This window comes from Alexandromys fortis, unplaced genomic scaffold (genome assembly GCF_014885135.2).
Source record: "Alexandromys fortis isolate MF-2015 unplaced genomic scaffold, M_Fortis_MF-2015_v1.1 scaffold_16, whole genome shotgun sequence".
Taxonomy (NCBI): domain Eukaryota; kingdom Metazoa; phylum Chordata; class Mammalia; order Rodentia; family Cricetidae; genus Alexandromys; species Alexandromys fortis.
The window spans coordinates 1,103,288-1,113,364 of NW_026067893.1; the positions used below are offsets into that span (position 1 = coordinate 1,103,288).

Below are 10,077 nucleotides of genomic sequence, written 5' to 3' on the forward strand. Positions count from 1 at the left end.
TCCTGTTCAGAAACCTGATGCTGAATTTTGGGTAAAAATCCTCCTGAAAAGAGGATAGGAGAACCTTACTCAGGGCAGAACTTCATTCCTAGGAAGTAGATCGGGGTGACGGAGATAAGGAAATGTGTGTATATTGTTTGTTCTGACTGTAAAGTCTTGAACAGTATTCTGAAGTACTAGGTAATCTTGCAAGACTAAAATGATTCCTATCATGGTATTTAGACCACTTATAATGGAATCTTTTTGGCATGTCATTTAGCTTCGTTATTTTAAGGTAAATGTTAAAATATTAACGACTTTAACAAGTATTATTGGTTCAATATTAAATATAACCCCCACACCACATGTGAATGATTTTTACTTATTTTTTTAAAAAAGAAAAAAATCTTTTTTTCATTTTACGTACCAATTCCAATTCCTACTCCTCCCCTCCTCCCATTTCCTCCACCTTCCCACTCCCACCCCCGCGAATTTAAAAAAATATTGTATTTATATATAATTTGATTAAAATTAGACAGTCTTAATGGATGTCACTATGTTAAATTCATTAAAAGAAAGCAGGAGCATAAAGCCGGCACCCTGTAAGTAAAATAGCTCGTTCAGTTTAATTTCATAATCCCATGATTCTCAGATTTTCCAGTAAATACTTTGTTAATAAAGTAAAATCACAGTAGTTGGAATTTATTATTTTAAAATGCAGTTCAGGGGGAAAAATCAGTGAATGGATAGAAAAATTCTGGAGCTGACGGGAGTTGGAGATGCTTCATCAGATAAGGGGTGTGAGACTCAGCCCGATTCCTGCCTCGTTTTTATATATTACTACTTGTGCTAAAGTACAAAGGTTAGTTTATTTCTAACAAAGTAAAAATATCTCTATAATTGGTCTTGTCTTTACTATAGAAAAATTCATAATACAATGTATATTTTATGAGAATATAATTAATAAATTTGTAATATACCTCTAAACATCTGGTACCAATATTCTGTGTTATAGGCTAAATTGACCCAAGAGGGAAGGTCACAGCTAACACTTAGCTCCAGAATTATCCTTACAGGATTTAAGAGCAACATTTGAAATGTTGGGACATGAGTAATTTAATTCAGAAAGTTTCAATTTTTTTTTGTATTTGCTAATGGAAAATAAAATGAGTTGTTTAAAGTATTTATTTCAGAATTCAAACTCACTTTTCTTAAATATTACGTTTATTGACTTATGCTTAAAATAAATTTATAATAAACTTCAATATCTAGTAAAGGATTTGATTTTCCTGTTTGAGGTCTTGGTAATTATTTTTTTAAATGTTAAAAAGTTATTGGCATATTTTATCATGGTTTTATAGAGGCTGTTAAGGCTTTTGTAGCATCCAAATTCATGCTTTTATTATTTCAGTAGCTCTGGAAGTAGCCTCTGTTCACTCAAACTATCTTACCCACGGTTGCCGTGTTAGTTTTCTAGAACATTGCCTCAAAGATATTTCTGCTTACAGTTGATCATAGCAGAAAAGCTAAGAAGTGATTCGTTTCTGCTTAGAAACCTTAAATGGTTTCTCATTTCCTGAAGGAAAATGCTATCAGTCCTCAGGGGTGACGCTGCCCAGGCTGGATGGTGCCCTGGGCATCACCCCCCACCCCCCACTTGTTTTCTGGCCACACCTCTCTGGCCAGCAGCAGTCCACTGGACCTGAGCCTGTTTGCTAGTTGTCCACGCTCATCACACTGCTCATTTCTCCTGGACAGTGTGGAGCCTCCTGCAAGCTGTCACTACCCAAGCCCTAAGGTGTGCACGCCCAGGAAGGAGGGCGTCACTCTCACTTCTGCTGGGGTCCTGCAGTGGGAGCATATGGTGAAGAGCCGGCCTTGGCTTCAGTTGAAAAGTTCCGATGCTGAAGATGGGGGAGACACAAACTTCCTGTGGGAACAGAACTGACTCCCCAGGCCTCAGCCATCCTCTGTGGGGCGGATTCTCTGAGTCCTGCCTTAGGGACAAGAAAACTAGAGGGATAGAACTGTGTTTTCAGGGCATAAATGTGTTGCTTTGTGTCTAGACATTTACGTAGTGACTATCTAAATCCCAGGACCTTGGGATCCAGGGAGTAGTGCAGGCTCATCTTTGTTCTCACAACACTGTAAGAATAAAAAAGTTAAAGCAAGACCCTCTTTTGGTTATATTTATGCTTTTGCTTGCCCCCCCCCCCCCGCCACCATTTTTGGCCACTAGAATATTGTTAGCTGAGTGAATAAGTGGGAAGAGAGGGCGTGCATCTGTCCTGGCTGTAGTGATGTGGCTGTAGCTGAGCTCTGAGCGTCCTGATAACAGGGCATCAAACGACTGGATGCTGTTTATGAGAACTGGAACAACCATTACTCGGGGAGAAAAAGCTCACTTGCTGGTCAGCTAAGACAGAAGTTATACCCGTGGACCATGATCATTGATTTAGTTCCAGGTGCCTTCATCATTTTTCAACAAATTAGAGAATCAGACTCGTATTTCTGTATCTCATAACCATCATCAATAAAAAGTACAGACGAAAGTGTGAATCTGAATTTAGTGGACTGTTTCTTTGAGCACAGCATCTGGATATGTAGTGTCTATAAATACAGGGTCTATCTGTGTGGTGTCTCTATGTGTGTGTCTGTATGTGTACTGTCTATAAATACAGTGTCTCTATGTGTGGTGTCTGTATGTGTACTGTTTATAAATACAGGGTCTATCTATCTGTGTGGTGTCTGTATTGTACTGTCTATAAATATAGTGTCTGTATGTGTGGTGTCTGTATATAATGTCTACATGTACAGTGTCTATATGTGTGGTGTCTCTAGGTGTTGGGTCTGGGTGTAATGTCTATAAACAGTGTCTATCTGTGTAGGGTCTGTATGTGTGGGGTCTGTATGTAATGTCTATATGTGTGGTGTCTCTAGGTGTTGGGTCTGTACGTAATGTCTATAAATACAGTGTCTGTATGTGTGGTGTCTATATGTGTGGTGTCTATATGTACAGTGTCTATCTATCTGTGTGGTGTCTGTATTGTACTGTCTATAAATATAGTGTCTGTATGTGTGGTGTCTGTATATAATGTCTACATGTACAGTGTCTATATGTGTGGTGTCTCTAGGTGTTGGGTCTGTACGTAATGTCTATAAATACAGTGTCTGTGTGGTGTCTGTATATAATGTCTATATGTACAGTGTCTGTATGTGTGGGGTCTGTATATAATGTCTACATGTACAGTGTCTATATGTGTGGTGTCTCTATTGCAGTTTCTATAACTTCTTGGCAGTTCTTTGGTTAGATACCTACAGATGTTTAGTTTTAACTTATTTTCATTACATCGGCTAACTTATAGTCTGAAATTATAGAGCATGTCCCATCCATTTCCTCTAGCATGCTGGGGATGGAGCCTAGGGCCTTCTGGAAGCTAAGCAAGTGCTCTGCCACTGAGCCACACCCTCAGGACTCAAGTTGTGGTTTAGTCCTTACTGGGATGTAAGAAGGAGCTTCATGTGCAGAGTCAAGCCAGACTTTTCGTCTCTCTGCCCTCCTTCCTGCCTGGATAGCTGGCACCTGGCAACTGGCACCCTGGTTCTTTCTATGGCTGGAGAGAAGCTTTGTCAGCCTCAGCAAAACCAGAGATGAAATTCTGACTAACTCTTAATGTCGGTCATTGGGTCCTGCCTGCTAAAGGAAGTCTGCATTTCATTCCAGGACAACAATCCTTTCGATGCCACGGCTGGGTACCGGAGTCTGACCTATGAGGAGGTGCTGCAGGAGCTGGTGAAGCACAAAGAACTTCTTCGGAGGAAGGACACCCACATCCGGGAGCTGGAGGACTACATTGACAACCTCCTGGTCAGGGTGATGGAGGAGACGCCCAGCATCCTGCGAGTGCCCTACGAGCCTTCCAGGAAAGCTGGCAAGTTCTCCAACAGCTAGTGGAGCCCACAGGACAGTATTTATAGTTGAGAAGAGAGAGTGAGAGAGAACAGGAAGGAAGAAAGGGAGTGTGTTATTGGAAGAGACCACAGTGTCAGGTTTCACCTCCCCTCCTCCATCATTGGGAAGAAGTGTTGGTCCTGTACATTTTCACAGGTATCATCTAGAGTGACCTTCGGAGGGCGTAAAGTGCTCTGAGCTCTGACACTGAAAACGGGCCATGCCCTGGTGAGTGAGCAGTTCCGTGGCATCATTCGGGTGCTGGTTCTGGACCCCTGTCTGCCATAGGCCTGGAGCCATCTTCAACAGCCCATGAGCTATTCCTCAGGAACAGATTCCATAAAGCAGAACTGATACTATTGCTGGATTCTTAGGAGTCAGTCTAGACACAGTTAGTGTCAGGAGCACTGCTCATTATGAACACTACTAAAACAAGCAAGTTCCTCCTATATATGACTATTGTGTTCAAGTGTCTGTGAATACAGTACATGCATATACCTCATATATACGTGTGTTTTTAAGACATTGAAAAACAAGTGGTTGCCCTAAGGTTAGGATACCAATCTCATAGTTTAAAATGTGCTTTTGCAGTATACACCCAGGATTGCTTGTTACCAGGACTGCCCCACCTCAGTGGAGAAGCTGCTTCAATCCACTCCCAATTCTCTGAACCCTGATTTTGAAGAGATTCATTCACTACATCCAACTCCAGCCTCCAACATTAACCGTCACCCCCACCCCAAAGCTCTGTGCCCAAAAACGTGTCAAATCTTTTCAAGTAATGGCAAAGTTTAAGGCTCTTTATTCTTTCCAGAGAAGCAGTGTTCTCCTGGTATTTGAGTTTATGGAACTGTAAACAGGAGATGGGCTAGAACAATTTGCTCTACTGTAGATCATCGCAAAGACAACAGCAAAGTCGTATCCGAAAAGGAGCTGAGGGTGGGGAGCTGATAACTAACCCAAGGCAGCAGCGAGTTCTAGGATGAAGGGCTTGGTTTCAGTTTCATCAATAGTAGAACAGGTGGTTGCCTTTGAGCCCTGACCAAAGACTCACCGCCTAGTGAGTGTTGAGAGCAGCCCTCACCATGGTCACAGCAGGGGCACCCCACGGCCACCTTGAGGAATAGATTTGTCACCAAATTATGGGGTCTTTGTTTAAGCCCACCTGCCTAGAATGGCAGTTCCTCTGTGGATTAGCTTTATGTATTTGTAGAAAATTATTCTCAAATTTAAAATGAAAAGCAATGAGAAAAGAATATTGCTGATCTTCTGCTGGTATTTCAGCCTTTCAGCTCTAAACACTCTGAAACAGACTGTCTTTCTGAATTGGGAATGAAAGATTGCCTGCACACAGAGACGGATGCGGAGAACGTCCAAACCCCATAGTCAACTGCATTGTTCTGATACTGTCTCTAGTGAGACTTCATCGAAAGTTAAATGACAGCAGAGATTATAGTTTTTCTGATTTTCATATTTTTAGTCACAAAATCCCTTGTTATCTGTATTTTCTGAGTTTCTGTGGTTTTCTAGAAAACATGAGTTTTGAAGTGAATTATTTCCCAAATACAAACTTAGATACTTTTCTAAATTTAAAATAGAGAAGGAAAAATGGCTTTTTAAAATCAATTTTCCTTCCACTTATAATTAAAGTGATTCTATAGTAAATGTCAAAGGCTAGGGTAGATTTGATTTTCCCATGTGAAGTCTTGGTAAATATTATTTTTAAATGGTGCCATTTAAAATTAACATTTATTAGATGTTACCAAATCCTTAAAATTCTTAGCATATTTTCATCATGGCATTGCTGAGACTCTTCAACTTTTTAAGTCACCCAGATCTGTGTTTTCAGTGCTGTGACAGATATCTGCAGGTGCAATGACATGCGTTAGCCAAATGTCCTTTCTAGAGTGAGCCTGAGCTGTCTGTCGGTTTTATCCTAAGAATAAGTTTTACATAAATCTCATCTGAAAAGCATGATTCAAATGCCGCGGCTGCTTTTCATGAGAAGTTACAAGGCACAGTTTTTGCCTTCATAAGAACTCGTGTACATGGACTTATCTGCCCTTAGTGACTGGCCAGGCTGAACGGGTGTGCCTCTTCAGAATCTGAAATGAAGCTTTGTCCAGAGGCAGTCTTATAGGCAGTGAGGTTTATCTGAGACACAATTATTGTTCCTAAATTAAAAACAAAAGTCCAAGACAAATAAAAAGTATCCATTTATGCTCTGTAAAATGTTATTCACTTGTGAACTTAATGTTTTTGTCATCAGTCAGCAAACATAGAAGTGAAACAAATGAACATAGCCTGTGGTCGTGCCTGAGTGTAAGTGGGAGTCGTGCACCACACTGAGAAGCCGAGAAGGCGATTGGTTACTTTCCAAATGGCACACGGAACTTTCTAGTGGTTTATTTTTATATTAACTTGTAGTGGAAATAAAATATATGTTTCAGTAAACAGTGCATGCACAATAGATTTTTTAAAGGAAATTTTATTTCTACTTGTAGCCTAAAAATACATGCTCAAAACCACTTCTACTGACAGGAAGATTTTTTGAAATCACAGAATCAACACTTCTCTCAAGCCTGATTTAAGCTAACACACTCTGTTACATAATGCAACTATTTTTTACAACAATAGTATTTTACGATCCGTCTCTTCCCAGTTCTAAGCTCAGCTTGACAGTATTGCACATCACCTGGCTGCTGGGCCTTCGGTGTCGTTCCTCGAACACCAAGGTCCTTGCTCAGACTTGTACATAAGATGCCGTGTAACCCATTAGTGGTCGTGTTGGGAGCATTGCCTTTGCTGCTGTCGTCTGCATTGACCCTAGTTTTCCCCTCTTCCCATGAATGTAGTATTATTCATAGATTATACATAACTACGTGTATTGCTTTTGGCAGTAAATCAAGATCTAGTTGTAATTTTCCAGCTGTGAAAATGTCACCTTGTATTTAAAAGGGTTTCGTGAGTGGAAACCTAAGTAAATAAGCTCATTAGTGACAGACCTGCTTTTTTATGTCCCTGTTACCATCTCCCCACTCCTGCTGCATCCTCCTTCCCACCCCATGTGAGTGCTTACTCTTGAACAAGGAGTCTTAAACAAAAAATAAGAAGGCAGACTTGCCGTCAGTAAGTATCTGTAGTAACTGTTACACTAGAGCTTTATTTCCCCTAAAAAATAAAAGCAGCTTACCTTGGATTGGGAAAGCAGGCCAAACTCTTTGCCGTCTGTGTGTTCATCTTTCCCAAAGGTGCAGTAGGTGTCACGCGCATGTGTGGGTGAGGTGTGAGCATGCCCAGTCACTTGATCTGCTCAGCAGAGGGCAAGACTACACTGGGAGCTCGCAGTGGTATGGAGAGGGTCTGTCAGCACATACTGAAAGCCCCCATTTTCACAGATTTGTAACTTTAATAATCCAGATGCTGTCCTTGGAAGTATTTAATATGCAATAGGTAGCACCTTCACTAATTAATCTGCATACGAAGGGCTTCCTGATGTATTTAATAAGATGTGCAGAAGCTCTTCAAGCATTAAACTAAAGTTGACATTTTATTTCATTTACTTTCCTCTGTCAAAAAAAAAATCAACCCTTACAATGGAATTGAAATCTGTTACTTAATGGTACATTTGGGCTTTTTAATTTCTGGAGCTTCTAGATTGTATTGTGAGGAATAAAAAATGCTGCAGATCTAGAAATGTATGTTCTTAGCAAGTATTTGAATGATGTAAGCATTATTTATAATTGAAGAGTATTACCCTACCTTCTTAAGTAAATGCTTAGGTACAAAAGTATATAAACATTGTATAATGTGACGGTTGTATAATTTATGTAATCTGATGCATGAGTCAGAATTTTTATATATGACAGTTGATTTGTTATAGTCGATTAAAGTGTTTAAACTTAATCCAGTAATCAGAATATCTTATTGTACATAAAGCTGTCCCTGTCGTGCGTTTCTAAAGGCTTCTTCATTGTCTCTTGATAATGAGACAGGTTCCATAGGGCCTCTAGAACTGTCTGCAGGGAATGTGGTTCTGAGTAGAAGTCAAATACAAGTACCTTTTCTTTTTACTCTGTGTGTGTGTGTGTGCACGTGTAGAGAACATACGTAGGTCCTTCCCTTCTCTCCACAGTGTGTGTGTGTGTGTGTGTGTGTGTGTGCGCATGTGTAGAGCACATACGTAGGTCCTTCCCTTCTCTCCACAGTGTGTGTGTGTGTGTGTGTGCGTGCGTGTGTAGAGAACATACATAGGTCCTTCCCTTCTCTCCACAGGGGCATGTAGATATTACAGATACTTATACTACTGTACCCAGCTTTTACACGGAATCTGGGGATCAGACTCAGCTATGAGGCTCTCATGGCAATCCCTTTTTCCTCGAGCAATGCTGACATTCAGGCCAAGGCCATGGCAAGAGCTCTCTCTGTGTCACTGCATTTATTCTTCACAGCCCAGGCAAAGAAGACCCAAGGTTCCAGAGGAAATTGTAGTCAAGGAAAAGTAAGTTGGGTTGGCAAACACATGGTTTTTCTAACCACTGAGCCTCGACTGATGGCTGAGGCCACACATGCCCACGGCTATCATCATGACCATCTAAAAGCATACGTGTCCATCTGAGAGAGACTGGTTCTTACACCTGCAAATGCACATGTGTGTCTGAACATGTAGATTGCGGTGCATTCAGCACTTGTGTGGCTCTGGATTCCGAGATACGGATCATGTGAATTCCTAGGTGTCACTTGGGTTCCTATAGAATGAGAGCTGTCTCTACAAAGAGGCATACCTTCTTACTCTATAGTAGTTCTTAGTGTTTGCACTGTCTTTAACCTGCCCCTTCTCCATGATGGTGTTTTCTCTAGTCTGTTTCCATGCTAGCCAGCTCTAGCCTAGTCTTCACTCTCAGTCTGCAGAGACAAAGGCATTTGAGGGCAGTTTGGAAGCTGAAAGGCAGTGGCGTGAAGTGGTCATTTTTCATGGTAGTTTTTGACTCAGTTCCTATCTCAGAAATGATACATTCAGACGGGCTTGTGATCCAAAAGCATCACATCTTACGCTTTCCTCAAAGAGTCTTAAATAACACATGTTCACACTTCTATCTTTTTGTGGATATACACTTGCTTACAATTAACTATTTGAACCCAAAGTGCTCCATATTCTCATATTTCTTATACACTAAAGTTTCATGCTTGAATGTCTAATGGTTTTATCACTTGGTAATCCCACCGTATGCCAGGATTCATGGCAAAAAAAAAAAAAAAAAAAAAAACAGATTGTAAATTTCTTAGGTGTTTTCAACTTTTACTTGTGGTGGTCAAATTCAAGACAATGTCTGCATAATACTATTAATACCAAAGTTGGTGAATTTTTTAAAGAAATGAACATAGCAAATATTATAGCTGCTGAAAAGCCACTTGAATTCTGCTGTACCCTCATTAATAGTGGGAGAGCAGGAGGCTGCAGGCTCACCCAGCAACCGTCCTCCTGGTGCTGTGAGCAGCAGTACAGGTACTGCACCCACACACACTGGGGCCATGGCATTAGAATGTATGACAAGACAGTGTTGGGAGAGTGCAGATGACACACCGGAAGCCCTTTCCTGAAACTGCTCAGCTCCCGGGCAAAGGTCTGGAGGTATTAGATACCTTGGGGATGGAATTGCAGGTTTATGTGAGCCTCCTGACGTAGCTGCTGGAACTCAATTTCTCCATTTAATATTTTTTGTAGATTTTTAGATTTTACACATTCACTATTTAAAATACTGTCCTACTTTTGGATCCACCCAGATGAGTAAACATGGCTGGATTGAGTCATTGGTGCTCACAGCCCTGTCCTCCAGCAGCATCTGGGAACTCAATAGTTTGAATTCCCAGGCCCTCCCCAGCCCTTACAAAGTGATAAGTGAACTCAAAGATAGTAGCATAGGAACGAGAACAAGGTACAGTTCACATTCAGTGTGGTAAGAAAATGTATTGCATATATTTACCTAAGTCCAAACTACACTACGGTGAATGTTAGAGCCAGCTGGAAAGTGTGGGTGGGAGATTGGCTTAGTAGCCATTTCCTGACGTGGTGATAGTAGCTCTTACTTTGTCAAGCAGCCTGTTCATAACAGAACTCCTATCCTTTTCACGATCAAAATTGAGTT

At 40.9% G+C, this 10,077-nt stretch overlaps 1 protein-coding gene across 3 annotated transcripts in view; it reads left to right on the forward strand.

Moving 5' to 3' along the window:
* Nucleotides 1–7,837, forward strand: part of Rab11fip2 (RAB11 family interacting protein 2) — a 37,782-nt gene extending 29,945 nt beyond the window's left edge. For 2 of the 3 annotated variants that reach the window (XM_050148728.1, XM_050148734.1), the window contains one exon: nt 3,704–7,837. In XM_050148728.1, coding sequence (XP_050004685.1) covers nt 3,704–3,931 — 228 coding nt within the window. In that variant the 3' untranslated portion in view covers nt 3,932–7,837. The remainder of the gene's footprint in view (nt 1–3,703) is intronic. The other variant, XM_050148742.1, reaches the window with a different exon arrangement.
* Nucleotides 7,838–10,077: the final 2,240 nt, after the last annotated feature.